This window comes from Mobula hypostoma, chromosome 2 (assembly GCF_963921235.1).
Source record: "Mobula hypostoma chromosome 2, sMobHyp1.1, whole genome shotgun sequence".
Taxonomy (NCBI): Eukaryota; Metazoa; Chordata; class Chondrichthyes; order Myliobatiformes; family Myliobatidae; genus Mobula; species Mobula hypostoma.
In genome coordinates this window covers 234,718,739-234,738,325 of record NC_086098.1, presented here as the reverse complement: position 1 = coordinate 234,738,325, position 19,587 = coordinate 234,718,739, and the positions used below count along the sequence as shown (strand labels likewise).

The 19,587-nt window shown below is 43.1% G+C and overlaps 1 protein-coding gene across 4 annotated transcripts in view; it reads right to left on the bottom strand.

Annotated features, from left to right (window-relative positions):
• LOC134342924 (phosphatidylinositol 4-phosphate 5-kinase type-1 alpha-like) overlaps positions 1-19,587 on the bottom strand; it is a 103,344-nt gene that overhangs the window by 56,786 nt on the left and 26,971 nt on the right. For all 4 annotated transcript variants that reach the window (XM_063041626.1, XM_063041628.1, XM_063041627.1 and 1 more), the window contains 3 exons: positions 11,343-11,374; positions 7,515-7,598; positions 1,824-1,954 (listed from right to left, as the gene is read on the bottom strand). In XM_063041626.1, the coding sequence (XP_062897696.1) occupies positions 1,824-1,954; positions 7,515-7,598; positions 11,343-11,374 (247 nt within the window). The remainder of the gene's footprint in view (positions 1-1,823; positions 1,955-7,514; positions 7,599-11,342; positions 11,375-19,587) is intronic.

Sequence of the window (19,587 nt, the reverse complement as noted above, 5' to 3'; positions counted from 1 at the left end):
AGTATTTTTCTTTATTTTACGAGGTCAAGTTGCGAGCTCAACACTCAACCAGGCACGGATGGAAAGCGTACTCGAGAACGGCCCGACTGGATTTGAATCCGGGAACCTCCATTCCGGAGTCCGGCGCTGATGTCACTGTGCCACCAGCTGACCAAAAAGTAACCACAACTCATGTTTTAAGACAGTTATGAGCAAGGATAATACTGTATCTTGCAGGAAGGTACTAAACCAGGGCTGTGCAAATTATGACAAAATGCAGGAACAAATGTGTGTCGATCAGGAGCAGCTTCTGTCAAACAAGTCCATACCTGACACATGGAAGTTATTTAAGGACAAGCTGATCGAAGTTCAATACGTTTGATAAGTAAGGAAAAGGATGGCAAAGTAAACTTGGCTGACCCAAGAAGTCCTACATTTAGTCAAGGGACCAAAAAAAAAGCATAGGCAAGATTCCGAAAGCTAAAAATCAGACTGGCCCGTTGATATAAAGATAGCAGGAATGTGCTGAGGCAGTCAATTAGGAAGACCAAAAGGACTTATGAAATGTCCTCAGTGAGCAGAATGAAGAAGAATCCCAAGGCAATTTATACTTACATTAAGAAAGGGGTGGGGGGGAGATAATGAAGGACAGGATATAGATAAAGGATAACTCAAGGATAAAGGAAGAAATTTGTGCTTGGAATCAGTGGAAGTAGCTGAGATGTTAAATGAGTACTTTGCATCTGTACTTCCCAAGAAGGATTTAGAGGTCTTCTGCAAGGATCAGTACTAGAACCTCCATTTTTTGTGATATATATCAATGATTTTGGTGAAGATGTAGATGTGTGGATTAGCAAGTTTGTGGATGCGATCAAGACTGTAATACATCAGGAATATAGAGCAGTTACAGATTTGGGCAGAGAAGTAGCAGATGGACTTAATTCAGGCAAATGTGAGGTGATGCCTTTGGAAAGCCAAAGGAGAAAGCATATAGTTAATGACGGCTTCGTAATAGCACCAAGGTACAGAGGGATCCTGGGGTTCAATAACTCACTGAAAGTGGTTTCACAAGTGGACAAGGTGGTAAAGAATGTGTATGATGACAAGCATTCTATTGGTAGGAGTGTCAAGTTTATGAGCAAGACAGTCATGCCGCAGCTACATAAAACTTTAACTACACCACATTTGGGAGTAGTGTGTGCAGTTCTAATCACCCCTTAGTAATGATGTGAAAGCTTTGGAGAAAGTGCAGAAGAAGTCTCCAGCATGCTGCCCGGATTAGAGGGTACGAACTGTGAGGAAAGTTGGTAACCCACTCCACTTCTTTAAATAAATAAGCGGAGTGGGTTACCGGGGTAGTAGTGAAAGCAGGCAGTTTGGTGGAGTTTCAGGTGCTTTTAGACATGAATATGAAGGGATTGAAGCGATACGGATGACACACAAGAGGAGGATATTTAGTATAAATTAGCACCAAGGTCAGCACAACACTGCGCTGCGGCTTGTCTGGTGATGTACCTACTGCTCTATGCTCTATTTGCTTCGGCACATAATCTAAATTAATCCAGAGATTGTCAGACTGCAACAGATAAGGAAGGAATCTGCAAGCATGAGAAGTACCCTCCCCATTGGTCAATTTTTGCTGCTCCTCTGCTTCAAGGAGTGAGTGTTTCTTCATTAAACACCAACTGTCTGGGTGACAAAGTTGATTCTTAAAGAAAGTTAACTCCAAGGTATAACAGTTGAAAAAAAATTCAGTGGGCTTAATGTTTAAAGTGGTTTAGTGATGAGAAATGTAGGTTAGCAGGAAGAACAACGAAATTTGTAAAGCTATGACAGAATCTTACCTTGGGAAGAAGATACTTTCCACTACGTAGAAATCCTGCATAAGGACATCTCGCTCAGGCTTGGTACTGAGGCTTCCCACTGTGTGAGTAATCCCCAGCTGGATTGCACCTCTGAGGGCAGAGGAGGTGGTCTGAACAAAATGCAAACATAGACAGGGTCACAAAATGAGACAGTAATTCAGGATGTGTCAAAAACATAGCCCTCCATCAATAGCTTGAAACTGAAAGTACCAATGCAGAGAACCTCAGTTGCCCAGGTTGTAAAAGAGGGGTTAAATAAAGGTAGTAAGCAGAAAACGGTATGCTCTAAACATCGCACGGAGTTAAGGCTAGGATCAGAATATGTGGTAGCCTTTGCCATTAACGGAATCACAATCAACAAGTTGTCCAACTTCCCTGCTTCTTCCCAAAGCTATGCACACTCTTTTCCCTCTTCCAACTCGCAAGCTACTATCTTACTACACTTGTGCAGAAGTGGGAATGTTTGCAGGTGACTATAAAATGTTTAATTTCATTCACAACTCTTCAGCCTATACTTACATAACCTAGACCATCTTCAACAAGATTCTATTAACAGACACACCATCCTCTTCCCTCCACTTAGAGCCTTTCAAAAAGGACTACTAAACTTGTGACTGCCTAGTCTACTCCCCTGACTCCTTTTCATGACAAGAGATGCAACAACTATTGTTTCATCTCTTCCCTTCCAACCATCTGAAGAGTCGCCAAGATGGCGCAGAAAAGTGGTGCTTTTTTGCATGCAGTTCTGAAGTGAATCATCAAACATTCCTGTTTAGGATGACTACCGCTACACACTACCAAAACATTCTTTTAAGATGTTTTTTTAAAAAATCTGTTGTCAGCAGATACGGGACAGCAGACTCAGATCAAGAGAGCGGTTTCCCTTAAGAAAAAGGAAATGCGGAAAGTATTGCAGAGCTCAGCATCACAAAATTGTGCACCCTGATGCCTTCCCAATCATTGTGGGGGATTTCAACTCGGCCAGCTTGAAGAAATCTTAGACCAACTACCGACATATCAACTGTGGAATTAGAAGCACATACACTTGACCACTGCCACACCACAATCAAGAACGCTCAAGGTGCCATCCCATGCCTGCACTTTCGGAGTAATAGTACAGCCTGGTGATTTGACTTGCCAGTGTATAGACTGAAACTGAGGACCACAGCACCAGTGGTGAAGACCATGAATGTATGGTCCAAGGGAGGCAAAAGACTTCTTTGAATCTGTAGAATGCACACTATTCAGGGATTCATCTTCAAGTCTAAATGAATATAACACAGTTGTCACTGACTTCATCAAGATGTGTGGCTGGGTATGTGCTTTCAAGAACATACTAGAGATACCCCAACCAGAAGCCGTGGATGAACCAGGAGATTCGCAGTTTGCTGAGAGCTAGATCTGTGGTATTCAAGATTGGAACTCAACAGCAAGTCCAGGTATGACGTACGGAAGGTTATTTTAAGATTGAAAATTCAATTCTGATTGAGGTTACAGATGGAATTGGATGTGTGCCAGCTCTGGTTGGGTTTGCAGGCCATTACTTTCTACAAGGTGAAACCTAACATCATGAATGGATGTGATGCTTCACTCCCAGATGAGATCAATATTCCTTCTAATTTATAATGACAGGTGTGCACAAAAATCTTGTGCTGCGCAATTTTTTTGCCCAGAGACAACATGTGTGCACTGAATAATTTCTTCAATAAAAACAGTATAAATAAGCCAGTTCTAAAATCTGCAAATCATCACAAACTCCACAATGTGGATGTGTACTTTAGTGAAATTTACTTAACATGTCAATGAGGCCGAGGGTGACAATCTTTTGTGTGCAGTTTATATTCCTTTGTGCTCTAGTAGCAAAAGATGTGTGCATGCGCATACTTTAAGAGGGAACATTGGAAAGATCCACAGCTTTTACACATGCTTTGAAAGGGAGAATAAATCTATGCCTCTGCGAATCCCTGCAGCCCCTGGGGACCCTGTGATATCTGTCTCAGAGGTCAACATCACAACACATTTCAAGAGGGTGCCCGGCCTCGATGGTGTACCTGGTAGGGCATCGAAATACTGTGCCAATCAACTGGCAAGAGTGTTCAAGGACATCTTCAATCTCTCACAGCTGCAGTAGAGTTCATAGGTTCCCATCTGCTTCAAAAGGGCATCAGTCATACCAGTACCCACAGCAGGCTGAGCTACCTCAACAGCTATTGCCTGGTTGCATTCACATCTGCTGTGATGAAGTGCTTTGTCCTGTAATTTGACCAGTACATGGATTGGTCATGGCCAGAAATAACTTCTTCCTAAGCAAGGACCCAGACCTGCTGCAATTTGCCTACCACCCCAACAGGTCTACAGCAGATACAATCTCATTGGCTCTCCACTTGGCCATGGATCACTTGGACAACAGTAATACCAACGTCAGGCTGCTGTTTATTGATTACAGTTCAGCATTCAACACCAACACTCCCACAGTACTAATCAAACTTCAAAACCCGGACCTTTGTACCTCCATTTGCAACAGGATCCTTGATTTCCTCATCATGAGGCCACAGTCAGTGCGAATAGGAAATAACATCTCTTTTTTGCTGGCAATCAACACTGGTGCACCTCGAGAATACCTACTTAGCCCACTGTTCTACTCACTCTACAACCATTGGGTCCCATGGCACTGTAGCAGTCAAAGCAAAGCTATTACAGCGCTCCAGAATTCAATTCCAATGCCGCCTGTACATTCTACCTGTGAACCGCATGGGTTTCCTCCCAAAGCCCAAAATGTACTGGTTAGTAGGTTAATTGGTCACTGTAAATTGTCTTGTGATTAGGCTAGCTAAATAAGTGGGTTGCTGGATGGTGCAACTCATTGGGCCAAAAAGGGCCATTTCTGCTTTGTATCTCTAAATGAATAAATAAGGCCTCGTGGCTACGCACAGCTCAAATGCCATCTATAAATTTGGTAATGAAACTGATTTGGAAGAATCTCAAATGGTGATGAGGAGGCATACAAGAATGAGATAGACCAGCTGCTTGAGTGTGTCGCACCAACCACCTTTCACTCAATATCAGTAAGACCAAAGAACTGATTGTGGACTGCAGGAAGGGGAAGTTGAGGAAACAAACACCAGTCCTCAAAGGGTCAGCAGTTGAAGGAGAGTAGTTTCAAGTTCCTGGGTGTCAACATCTCTGTAGGTCTATCTCGTGTCCAATATATTGATGCAATTCTGAAGGAGGCATGTCAGTAGCTATATTTCATTAGGTGTTTGAGAAGATTTGACATGTAACCGATGGCTCCAGCAAATTTCTATAGATGCACCGTGAAAGCCTTCTTATTAGTTGCATCACCGCCTGCTATGGAGGGTCCATTGTACGGGACTGGAAAAAGCTTAGATGGTTGTAAACTCAGCCAGCTCCATCATGGACACTAGCCTCCCCAACATCTAGGACACTTTTTTTAAGACTATGAAAACACTCAGTCCTCTTTTATTGTCATTTAGAAATGCATACATGCATTGAGAAATGACACAATGTTCCTCCAGAGTGATATCACAGAAAAGCAGGACAAACCAAAGACTGACACTGACAGAGCCACATAATTATTACACAGTTACAGCAGTGCAAAGCAATACCATAATTTGATAAAGAACAGACCATGGGCACTGTAAAAAAAAGTGTCTCAGGTCCCGATCGGCTCTTGAGTCCCTGATAGCAAGCAGCAAAAGGGAGAAACTCCCTGCCATAAACCTCTAGGCACCGACAACTGCCGATGCATTGGAAGCAGCCGACCACAGCCGACACTGAGTCCATCCATCTGAAAACTTCAAGCCTCCAACCAGCCCCTCCGATACAGCCTCCCAAACGCCTTCGGCCTCGCCCCGGCCACCGAAACAAGCAAAGCCGGGGATTCGGGGCCTTCTGCTCCAGAGATTCCGGTTACCACACAGTAGCAGTGACAGCGAGGCGGGCATTTCAGAAGTTTCTCCAGATGTTCCTCCGTACTCTCACGTCTATCTCCATCAAATCAGAATTGTGCACGGTACCCTCCTTGACAGATTACAGATATCATTCACCGGAGAGGCCGCGCGCGCTGCCATCTTCTCCTCCCTCCTCCTTTCAAAGTTCAAAAGGTGATGCCCCAAAAAGGCGGCATCCATCTTTAAACCACCCACCCCCCCACCCTACATCAGCCAGGATACGCTCTTGTTATTACTACCAAAGAGGTGGTACTGAGTCTGGTAGGACATGGTAGTACAGAAGGCACTCAAAATGTTTTAGAAATAGCTTCTTCAGCTCCACCAGATTTCTGAACGGACAATGAACCAACCCATGAACACTACCTCACTATTTTTACTCTTTTCACTACCTACTTAATTTTGATTATGTATTTATTATATTTTATAACCTACTTGTGTTATTATTCTGTGTCTGATTTTCATTTTGTGGGTGCACCGTGGTCTAGAGGAAGATTGTTGCGTTTGATTGCATATATGTACCGTCAGATGGCAGTAAGTTTGAACTGAATGCAGTTTATAGATTTTTATGTATAGCAATGTACAACTGCAAAATAAATTTCATGCCATACAGTACCATGCAAAAGGCTTAGGCACAGTAAAAAAAAATTCTGTAAAATGAAGATCCTTTTAAAAATAATGAAATGAAAAGTTTCTAAATATCAAAAAAATTACTATAAAGAGCAGTAAACTGTAAAAAACTAAATCAAATCATATTTGGTGCAACCACCTTTGCCTTTAAAACTGTTCTCTTAATACACTGTTATGCAGTTTTATCAGAAAATTGTCTGGTCGGCTGTTCCAAACACAGAACTTGCCACAGTTCTTCTGCTGACTTTGCTTGCTCTGACTCTCCAGGTAATCCCAGACAGCCCCAATGATGCTGGGATCAGGGCTCTCTGAAGGCCATGCCATCTGAAACTGTATAAAAGATCTCAGGTGCCTAAGACTTTTGCAATTAAATCTGACTCTTATTCTTATTCTGACCCAACAGCTTTCCCAATTGAATATTCTTTCTCTAGATGAGTGCAGTGTGAATAATTTACAAAAATCTCAACGTATCAATGACTCCATAACATTCATTCACTTCACTACAATTTCACAACAGCTACCGCATGTAACTATCAACAAAATGCGCCATAATTATTTACCCAAGTACTCCAACAGCATTTTGATAACCTTCACACTCGACATCAAGAGCAGGGGCTTCACCCCTGCAGGTTCTCAAGTTATCCATCATCCCAACTTGGAAACATATTGTTTTGGCCCCTTCATTGTCACAGGGTCTAAATGCTCAAACTCCAACATCACTGTGATGCACGCTCACCAGAAGGACAACAGATATTCAAGGCAGGGCAATAAAATAAAAAAAACGGCTTTGTTAGCAATACCCAACTTTTAAAAGAAATTAAATCAATATCTAAAAACTGAATTCCACAACCCAAGTCAGATAAAGTGCCAGGTGGAAAGGGGAGAATTTTCTTTAGTAAAATGGGTGACACAAATGCTGAAAATATTGTCAGATGTGTTTCCTAAGGAAGGACAGATAGTGGAAATCATGTTAAAGAGGCACCAGTACAATGAATAAAGACTGATCTTTTGCTGGCCACTTCTGCTCCTGCCCTCCTTGGCTCAGAGTGGTCACAGAATCATTGGCACTCACCTTCTTATATGTAGTTTCACCAGTAGAATCCACTCCTCGGTGACCTATCTTTTTCAACTGCATGCTGTGGGAAGAGCCAGCCATCTGCAAACAGGAGATAAGCAACTGAAGGTCACCTCTAGGGATTTGTGGACATTTATTTCACAGAACACAGAGCAGACTAGTGCCAAATGGCCCAATTCTGCTCCTACATCTTATGTTCTTATTAACACAAAAGCTACAATTCCAGATGCCAGAAATTGCAAGTTCATTCAACATGTTACTACAACTACTGGGAAGTCACTTTGTAATCCCCTCTGCTTTGCTAGACTTGTTAAAACAAGAATCTCATCAATGAGGTAATTCATTCAGGTTCGCTGATCCGAGTAGAAAAGGCAACAACTCAGTGGTTTTGCAGCTTTAAGCAGTAGCCAATCAGCATTCAGGATTGGTTAGCAAGAGCAAATTAAAGTAAGGTAGGGGCAAGCAGAGCAGCCCATCATTGGAGTGGAGATCTTGTGGCGTTAGCTCTTTAAGGCTTCAGTCAGAGAATGCCAAAAAAAAACAGCAGGTAGGGTTTTCCCCCCAACATTTTTTACATTTGCTCAGTTGGAACAGTACAGCTAGCAGGCAGGATACTGAAATGTCCCTGTTGCAAGATGTGGGATGGCAGGAACACCTCCAGTGCCCCTGATGACTACACCTGTGAGATGTACATCCAGCTGCAGCTTCTAACAATCCACATTAAGGAGTTGGAGCTGGAACGGGATGAACTCAAAAGCCCCTGATCATAGACTTCTGTTGCAAGAAACAAGGTTGTTACAGTAGGTGATTTTAATTTTCCACATATTGACGGAGACTCCCATATTGTAAAAGGACTAGATGGGATAGTTCGTCAAATGTGTTCAGGAAAGTTTCCTTAATCAGTACAGAGAAGTCCCAGTGTGTGAGACATACTGTTTGACAGCAGTACACATTGCAAACAGGACTTCACTCAATTCTTGATCAATTAAGGAGTGAGACAAGGCAAAGTGACAGAAATTTGTGCAGGGGAACACTTTGCATCTAGTGATCACGATGCCATTAGTTTTAAAGTAAATATGCAAAACAATAGTCTGGTTCACAGGTTGAGAGTCTAAATTGGAGAGAGTCTAATTTTGGTGGTATCAGAAATGATCTGGAATGGGACAGGCTGTTTTCTGGCAAATATGTACTTTGTAAATGGGAAGCCTTTAGAATTGAAATTTTGAGTACAAAGCTTGCATGTACCTGTCAGAATAAAAGGTAAAGATAAAAAATGTAGGGAACCTTTGTTTTCAGGAACTATTGAGGCCTTAGTTAAGAAAAAAAGGGAGGTGCATAGCAGGTGTAGGCAGTTAGGAATAAACGAGATGCTTACAGAGTATAAAAATGCAAGAAAATACTTATGAAATAAATCAGGAGGGTTAAAAGAAGGCAAGATGTTCCCTTGCCAGAGAAGGTGAAGTGGAATCCTAAGGAATTCCACAATATTTTAAGAGCAAAGGGATTGCAAGGGACAAAATTGGTCCTCTGGTAGATCAGAATGGCAATCCACATGTGGAACCAAAAGAGATGGGGAAGATCTTCAATAATTTTTTTGCATCTGTATTTACTCAGGAGATGGGCATAGAGTATAGAAGTAAAGCAAAGTGGCATCAACTTCATGGACCTTATACAGCTTACATAGGAGGTAGCGTTAGCGGTCCTGAGGCAAGTCAGGGTGGATAAATATCCAGGGCCTGACAAGGGGTTCCCTCAGACCCTATGGGAGACAAGTGCTGCGTTTGCTGGGTTCCTAGCAGAGATATTTAAATCACTTTTAGCAAAAGGAGAAGTACCAAATGATTGGAGGAAGGCCGAATATTTTCTGTTGTTTAAGAAAGGCTCTAAACAAACTAGGAAATTATAGTCCGGTGAGTCTGATATCAGTTGTTGGAAAGTTATTGAAAGGTATTCCAAGGACTGGATATAAGTATTTGGATATACATGGCCTGATTTTGGATAGTCAGCATGACAGGTCATGTCTAACCAGAAAGTTACAGGAAAATGGATGAAGTCAACGCAGTAGATATTGTCCACATGGACTTCAGCAAGGCATTTGACAAGGTCCCACATGGGAGGTTGTTCAAGAATGTCCAATCGCTCGGCATTCAAGATGAGGTAGTAAACTGGATTAGACACTGGGTTTGTGTTAGAAACTACAGAGTGGTAGTAGACGGTTCCCCCTCTGACTGGAGGCCTGCAACTAGTGGAGTGCTGCAGGGATCAGTGCTGGGTCCATTGTTGTTTGTCATCTATATTAACTATCTGGATTACAATACAGTTGACTGGATCAGCCAATTTGAGGACCACACCAAGGCTGATGGTGTAGTGGACAGCAAGGAAGACTATCAGAGCTTGCTGCAGGATCTGGACCAGCTGGAAAAGTGGGCTGAAAAATGGCAAATGGAATTTAATGCAGACAAGTGTGAGGTGTAGTAGAACAAACAGATCCATAATTCATTGAAACTGATGTCACAGCTAGGCGGGGTCGTAAAGGAAGCTTTGGCACAGTGGCCTTCATAAATCAAAGTACTGAATACAGGAAATGCGATGTTATGTTTTATTTGTACAAGACATTGGTGAGGCCTAATGTGGAGTATTGTGTGCAACTTTGACTGCCTTCCTATAAGAAAAACGTAGACAAGGTTGAAAGGGTACAGAGAAAATTTACAAGGATGTTGCCAGGTCTGGAGGACCTGAGTTATAAGGGAAGATTGAATAGGTTAGGACTTTCTTCCTTAGAACGAAGAAGACTGAAAGGAGGTTTGATAGAGGTATACGAAATTATGAGGGGTATAGATAGGGAAAATGCAACCAGGATTTTTCCCCACTGTGAAAGGTGGAAAGTCTAAGGGGAAATGAAGAAAACTTCTTCACTCAGAGGTCGTGAGGTGCAAGCCCTCGATCTCCATAAATCTATTAATTTGTGTTGAATGAATTAAATGACCAAGTTTCCAGAGCTCTCTAGAGCAGTCAGGAAAAGGAGAATTCAATTCTCCAAAGATTCACTAGCATTGGCTTCCAGTATCAACATATCACAAACAAGAGAAAATATGCAGATTCTGGAAATCAAAGCTCCCACACAAAATGTTGTAGGAACTCAGTAGGCCAGGCAGCATCTATGGAAAAAAAGTACAGTTGATGTTTTGGGCCAAGACTCCTCGGCGGGACAGTCTCAAGAAATTTCTCCTCACTCAGTCCTAAATGGCTAAGCCTTCATATGTTGAGACTGGAAGCCATTGCTAGACGGTTCCACTGAGGGGGTAATATTTCCCTGCACCCCACTTATCAAACCCCTGTAGCATTTTGAGGTTCAATGATTGTGCAGTGGGTTCAGCCAGACCACTGGTTTTCTCAAAGCTGTGACCATTAGACCATCATCACCTCTGGGCTAGGAAGAGGAGGGAGTGGGGAAAGGGGAGCTTCATGATGGAGAACGAGGATGCTGATCCTTGGATGGGCTATATATCCCAACACTAGGGGAAAACAGAATCTAGCTCTTCCAATGAATGCAATGATGCAGTCATTTGGACCAATGTGGACATGCCAAATTGTGAGCAACAGTAAAATGGCCAACAACTCCATAGAATGCACAATACATACTTGACAGCCACATTTCAAAGAATAAATAACTACAAAGCCCCAAGAATGGAAGCGAATTACTGCAAAGCCTTGGACAATACACCCTTGCATCTGAAGGCTACATCCATGCCTTGGCTGTCCAACACAAGAACAGTTAGCCAACAGATTACACTAAACAATTCCACACTATCAGATTTCACATACCTCAGAAGATGGTGTCCTTCTGTAAGTTAAACCTGCAAAGGAGAAAAAACAATCAGTACACTAGATCTGATGGCATGCCAAGAAAGGAATTATTTGCAGATCATTGCAATATCGTTTTAAGTCCTTGTACATCCCAGCAAACAACTGCAAACAAAGACTGAATGCCGATTTATTTAGCATGCACAAAGCTGTCAACTATTTCTCCAGTGCAAGAGACACATTGCTCAATGGCAACATATAACTACAAGCAGGACTTCACTGAATTAAAGATTCAGGTCATAGACTTGTTCTGCGTATATCCTACGAGCTTCAAAGTCAGTGCTAAGGGGTATTCTGGTCTCCTGGTACTCCATAACCAACCAACCTTCACTTTCTCATTCACCAAAAGACCCCTGGAAAATATGATGGAGGTTGGCTGGAGGAAGTGTGGAGGGAAAGGAGGAAGAGGGGCAGTGAATACAATCGTGTTTTCATAAAAACGAAAGTGGAGCATACGCAGAACAAAACTCAATTGTTATAGTTTGAGTGCAGACATAGCTGCATACAGCAGTACAGTGAATAAATCTGCACAGTTTTAAACAATGTCCAAGATAGGGGCATATAACTGACAACTTGATGCACTATAAACTAGAGGTGCAAGAACTTGCCTGATTCTTACACTGGAACCCAAAGTCAACTCAGCGAACAGACGGCAGGGGCAGAGGGACTTATCAACTTCCAGTGCAATTTACACTAAGCCTTATAATGTAAGGGTTGTTTCCTATTTTTAAAAAATTTTTTTGAGGTCTTAGTTGCGGAATTGGTAGGAGTTATATGACAACACTCATTTCAGTGTCTTGGTTCCACCGACCTGATAATAAGATCAAATTTCAGCATGGTGACCCAAGATTCATAAACAAAATTAACTAAACAAAACCAGAATGAGAAACTAAACCTACTAACAGCGAAACTCCCAGAACATCAGAGAACCTATTTCACAAACACCTTTCAAGGCAAAAAATTCAGTTTCTAACCCAATTTGAGGACATACACAATTCCTAACAGCTCGGGCAAATTATACAGCTCAATAAATTAATGGTGGAAAATAATTGCTATGAACCTAGGAAGGCCCAGACCCTGAGAAAGAATACAGAATCCAAACAATCTAGATCCTGACACCGGTTGTGAAATAAATTGTCTTCCAAGTAAATTCTTATTTAATATACATTTAAATTGCATCACTGAAGTGAAGCATTAAACTCAACTGCATACGTTAATTACATCTAAATAGGATTAATCCAGGTTAATTACTGCAGACCATGTGCTGATAATCAATTAGGCAACAATGTTAATAACATGGAACAATGCAAGCAGGAAATAAGCTACAATTTTAAAGGAACATGGTGCCTTCACATCTCTGCTCAAATTTTCTTAGCTGTGTGACAAGTGTGACATACTTGAATGGGTCTTTATCACTTTCCAGGCAGTCTAGATATACAAGGGCAAAGCTTCAGTATCATGCTTTTATCTGGTATAAGATCACATTTGCCCTTTCATGATAATCATTGGAAACCATGATAGTGAAAATTAGTATTTTGGTGTTGGATGGGTTGCCAATCAAGTGGGCTATCAGGCTGCAGATAACCCAGTGGAATACAAGGTGCTGTTTCTCTGGACTCTTCTGCCTGGATGGTCTATAGAACGGACATTAATTTCTCCTGCTCCACCCATTTCTTCTACACTTCTCCGTGGATTGCCACCTTGTTGTGGTGGAGAAGCTTGCGTGGTCCTGTGATCATGAGAGCAATGCCATCTGGAGCTATGCTCCTGGTAGGGTCACCCATGGCGGTAAGGTTGAGGGTGAGGTCCCTGAAAAAGAACAATCCAACCAAGACCTCAACAATGGAACAGGCGGACGAAGTTACTTCGAACTCAACGGCTGTGAAGGCGGATGAAGGCTGCAACAAATCCATCAGCTCCAATTGTCATGGTTTCCATGCCATTGGAATCAGTTGGTTAATTTGTGAAGTATCGTGTGCTTCTTGAAGTGCAATATCAAGTACATGTTAAATAATTACACGCACAGGCGTCTTCGCTCTGTGGACCACTTCTTCAGAATGAAGACCATCATCCTCGACCTCGAGGGATAGCCACGACGACAACAGTGACCTCACCACCCCCACTAATTTTCTGGTTCTTTCCCTTCCATCACCCCATTCTGTTTGTCCCTCACCCTTGCATTTCTCCCATTGCGCCCATCTGTCCTTCTCATCCTTCACTTGATTCCACACTCCATTTTTACCCCCATCAGATTCCTTATCTGGAGTTGTCAATTCCTCCGAACACAACTTCTGGTGTAACTTCCACTCTTCCCTCATCCATCTGATTATACCTCCACACAAAGATCCATCTACTGCTTGCCAGCAGTATCTCCCTTTCATCTTTCGATCCCGATAAAGGATCTCAAATGAAACTGGCCACCACCTATTTCTCTCCACAGATGCTGCCTGACCTGCTGGGTTCCTCCAGCATCTTGCCAGTTGCTCCAGATTCAGCAGACATTTGTGCCTCCATGTAGAAAGCCCTCCTAGAGACTGGGTAACACAACCTTCTTTGGAGAAATGAGGTAGAGCAAGTTTAAGAATAGTTGAGAGGTAGAAGTGACTGTTCTACCCAGAAGTTAAAGCCTTAAATTGAGGAGGAGTTTATTTAGCCAGAAGGCAGTAAATTTGTGGAATTCTTTCTCACAGACAGCTGTGGAGGCCAAGTCATTGGGTATAGTGTGCATGCGCCAGTCGTGCATGCAGCCTGTTACAATCGTTCCGACTAGCATCCTTACTTTATCCTTCTTACTTTTTTAACTTACGTTATTTGTTGTATTTTTTTTCCCCACGGTAACACGTTGAAGCTGCACCCTCTCTAACATGCTGGTACAGAGAGTTTTATTTGGGTTTTTAGCACTGGAAATAGTTACATTCCGACACGTCTCATTAGCGGGGCAGCAGTATGATTGCATTATTTATTCCAGGGACCAGCTGATTGCGCTTATGCCGGCCGGTTTAGCGAGCAGACCGGCGGACACCCCTGCTGAAATCCGGAGGAAAACACACAGAGGATGCAGAGGGGGATCACAAAGGCGAGGAAAGAGGACCGAGTCCAGACAACAGAGACGTATGGAGAAGAGGAGTTCGGTGGGTAATAAAATGGATGAGTTGACGGCGCTAGCCAGGCGTCAGAGAACATTTCGGGAGTGCAGTGTTACGTGTTTTACTGAAACTGGGCTGCACGAGGACATACCCGATCAAAACTTTTCCATGGATTGCTTCCAGACCGTTCGGGCTGACCCGAAGCGCACTGAGAGCGGTAAGCATAAAGGAGTTGGGTGCTTACTGTTCTGGTTAACAATGGATGGTGCAATCCTGGTCATATTATGATCGAGGAACGTGTTTGTAGACCAGATATTGAACTTTTTGCTGTTGGACTCCAGCCATATTCCACCGAGATACAACACTGTGTGTCACAGGAGGTTGTTCCTGCCTGTGGCCATCGAACTTTGCAGCTATCCTGAGCCAATAGGCTGGTCCTGGACTTATTTCCATTTGGCATAGTTTGCATAGTTTGATCGTTTGTGGTTTTTGTATTGCTATATTTATGCTCTATTCTTGGTTGGTGCGGCTGTAATGAAACCCAATTTCCCTCGGGATCAATAAAGTATATCTATCTATCTACATTTAAGGCGGAGGTTGATAGGTTCTTGATTAGCAAGGGTGTCAATGGTTACAGAAGGCAACAGGAGAATGGGGTTGAGAGGGATAATACATCAACCATGCTGGATTAATGGAGGAGATTCAATGGGCCTAATTCTGCTTCTATGTCTCATGGTCTTAAATTGGGTCAAGGCTAATCTTGAAAGCATCAGACAGAAATCTGCAAAAGTTGATTGGGTAAAACTGTTTAGAGTAAAGAGATAATTGGCAAATGGGAGAGACAAGATTGAAAGTTGAGAGATTTAGGAAGCGAATTCCTGTTAGTGATGACGAAGGATAGCAGGACAATCTATTTGATCAGGAATATTAGGGCTCTCGATATTAAAAAGTAGGCATATTTTGGGTATAACCAGTTGGAATCAAGCAATTTCGTTGATTACAAGAGATGCAGGAGGGCATTTGAGGGAAACCAGGAAGTCAAAAAGAGACAAGACAACAGTGGCAGATAGGGTAAAGAAGAATGCCAAGAGATTTTGTAACTATTATGAGGGAAAGGGAGAGAACAGGTCCCTTAAGGAGCAACACGATCATCTACGCGAGAAGCCACACAAGGACACGGTCTTAACATATTTTTGTTTTTGTGTTTGTATTTGACATACAGAAGATTACTGAAGCTAAGGAATTAAGAGATACAGGTGTCCCCCGCTTTTCAAAACCTCAGTTACGAAAGACCTACATTAGTTCCCCGATTTTGCTAACAGAAGGTGTTTTCATTGTTACGAAAAAAAGCAGCGCGCAAAAAAAGGCAGCACGCGATAAAAAGCAGTGCGCCGCGCGCCCCGAGCTGCCACTCTCCCCCGGATTCAGAACGGCATTCTCGCCAGCATTGCTTAAATACGTGCCTGTGAGCAGCTGTTAGCAAGATGAGTTCTAAGGTATCGGAAAAGCCTAAAAGTGCTCGTAAGGGTGTTACACTTAGCGTAAAACTAGACATAATTAAGTGTTTTGATTGTGGTGAACAAAGTAAGGACGAAGTGAGTTTGGCTTGTGGAAGTTGACGAAGATGATGTTGAAGAGGTTCTGGCATCTCATGATCAAGAGCTGATACATGAAGAGCTGATGCAATTGAAAGAGGAAAGGATAGCAATCGAAACCGAATGCAGTACCGAACGGACCGAAAGTGAAGTTGTCCAGAAACTGAATGTGAAGCAACTGTGTGAGATTTTCGCTGCAATGATAAAGTACGACTTGAATTTTGAAAGGGTATGTCCGTTTAGGGCATATTTACAAGATGGTTTGAGTCCTTACAGAGATCTGTAAGATCTAAAAATGCGTGAGGCTCAGCAGCCAAGCAAGCCTTCCACATCAGCCACAGCAGATGATGAACCTTGACCTTTGACATCAAGGTGGGCAGTCATAGGAGATGAGCTGCCTGCCCTGATCGATGATGACATGACACCCCAGTGTCCCATCACCCCAACCCCCGGGCCGCGGACAGATACTGATCCGCGGAGAATGCAGCAGTAGCCGGGAGGCACCCAACACATCTTTAAGAAAAAAGCCAAAATAAACAAGCTAATTAATTAGGTGCCGCCCGGCACGTAATTGTTGGCCCAGATCAGAGGCGACGCAATCGGCAATCGCCTCTGATCTGGGCCGACATTTACGTGCCAGGCGGCCCCTAATTAATTAGCATGTTTATTTTGGCTTTTTTCTTAAAGATGTGCTGTGTGCCTCCCTGTTACCGCTGTACCCCTGCATGCTTCATGGATCTGTATCGGTTCGCTGCCCGAAGGGTAGGGGCCACTGCACTACCCCAACCTGCCTAACACACCATCATCATTGTGCTCGGCGCTGTCTCAATTCCGGTAAGTGATACTACACTGTACGTACATTATTTCTACTTTATATCGGCTGTGTATTTTTACGTGTTATTTAGTATGATTTGGCAGCTTCACAGCTTAAAGGTTACTGAAGAACGCTTGCGTGAGATTTTCTGCCGAGAGCACTTGCGCCGTGTTTCTGCCAAGAGCGCTTGCGTGAGATTTTCGCTGTGGGAACAGTGCAAGCAATCGTTGTAGAGAAGTATTTCTAATTTACATAGGCTGTGTATTTATCATATCATTCCTGCTTTTAACTATTATTTTAGGTTTTGTGTTATTTGGCATGATTTGGTAGGTTATTTTTGGGTCTGTGAACGCTCACAAATTTTTCCCATATAAATAAATGGTAATTGTTTCTTTGCTTTACGACATTCTGGCTTACGCACCGTTTCATAGGAACGCTCTACCTTCAGATGGTGGGAGAAACCTGTATGAATACCAATGAACTGGAACATATCCACATTACAACACAGATGGTGGTCCTGGCAATCATAAGGCATAACAAGATGGATAAATCCGAAGGACCTGGCAGAGATTTTTTTAAAAATCATTAGGCAGAGACGTGTAGGTAGTTGCAGATGACACCAAAACTGATAATATAGTGGATGATGAAAGTTATTTAAGATACGGTTCAACTGGGAAAGTGGGCTAAGATAGAAAGTGGAATTACACATGTTGTAAGGCCACGTAAAATACTGTGTACAATTTTGTTCAGGAAAGATGCGATTAAACTAGAAAGAATGCAGAAAAGATGTAGAAAGGATAACAACAGGACTAGAGGCCTGAGTTATAAGGAGAGGTTGGCCAAGCCAGGTCTTGATTTCCTGGAAGGTAGGAGAATGAGAGGCAACCACATAGTATTATTTCAAATTATTAGAGGCTTAGATAAGGCAGATGATACGTAACACTTGGCTACATGGGGTTGGGGGGGGGGGTGGTGGTGGCTTAGAGGGATATGGGCCAAAAGCATGAAATTTGGACTCACTGAGTGAGCACTGTGACTTGTATGGATCTGTTGGGCTGAAGTATCTGTATCTATGCTGTACTGCTTTATGACTCTAAGAGTTGGTAAGCCATATTATAGGTATACAAGATGCTGGTAAGACCACTCCTGCAGTGCTGATTGCAGTTGAAGTCACCTAACTTTAGGAAGGATATGATTAAGCTAGAGGGTACAAGAATAGATTCACAATGATATTGCCAGGTCTGGACGGAGACTGATGTATTTTCCTTGTGCAAGTGTATGAGGCTGAGGGGTGACGTTATAGAGGTATATAAAATCATGAGGGGCATAGTTAAGATGGATGTGCATCCTTTATTGCCACAAGGTAAGCAGAGACTAAAAACTAAGGGCATAGGTTTAAGGTGAGAAGGAATAGATTGAAAGGGGACTTAAGGGACAACTTTTTCCAACAGTGGAGGGTGCAAGGAATGAGTTGCCAGAGGTGGTGGTAGAGGCCAGTACAATTACACTTAGAAGACGTTGAGTCAGCTACATAGAGGGATATGGGTTAAAGAGAGACAAGTGGGACTAGGTTAGCGGAGATAACTTGATTGACATGGATAAACTGGGATGAAGAGCTGTTCTGTGACTGTGATAACTCAGGATAATCTTCACACATGCAATGGGGAACTTTGACATGACCTTGAATCTCCCCCTCTTGCTCTTGCTTGGATAGGTTTAGTTCAGCTCACTGAAGCAACATTCCAACAAGTCAGTGCAGACTAAAAATATCCAGTATCAAACAGTCCAATCAGGAGGGAGTGTCCTGAGTGTGGCACCCAGAGGGTTGCGCTGCTTTCAAATTCAGAATTCCTTTGGTTCTGTTGGTTCCTTAAGGTTGCTATAGCCAGGGGAGGAGGGGTTGGAAATGGGGAGAAGCTCCTACTACCTATATTAAATGCTCCCAATGGCATGCACCTCAAATAGCCAAGTCCACCTCCTAGCCTTCATGTGTGGCTAGCTAAGCCTGGCAGAACCGTTTCTACTGACAGGAGAAGAGACAAAGGTGGCTACTGGCACCTTAAAACCAGTCGCTTCGGTCAGCCGTGGTTGACAGCTCATCTAAGAGAAGGAAAACTCTGATCTCAAATCTCCGCAACACACATCAAAGTTGCTGGTGAACGCAGCAGGCCAAGCAGCATCTGTAGGAAGAGGTGCAGTCGACGTTTCAGGCCGAGACCCTTTGTCAGGACTAACTGAATGAAGAGTGAGTAAGGGATTTGAAAGTTGGAGGGGGAGGGGGAGATCCAAAATGATAGGAGAAGACAGGAGGGGGAGGGATGGAGCCAAGAGCTGGACAGGTGATAGGCAAAAGGGGATACGAGAGGATCATGGGACAGGAGGTCCGGGAAGAAAGACGGGAGGGGGGGAACCCAGAGGATGGGCAAGAGGTATATTCAGAGGGACAGAGGGAGAAAAAGGAGAGTGAGTTAAAGAATGTGTGCATAAAAATAAGTAACAGATGGGGTACGAGGGGGAGGTGGGGCCTTAGCGGAAGTTAGAGAAGTCGATGTTCATGCCATCAGGTTGGAGGCTACCCAGACGGAATATAAGGTGTTGTTCCTCCAACCTGAGTGTGGCTTCATCTTTACAGTAGAGGAGGTCGTGGATAGACATGTCAGAATGGGATGTGGAATTAAAATGTGTGGCCACTGGGAGATCCTGCTTTCTCT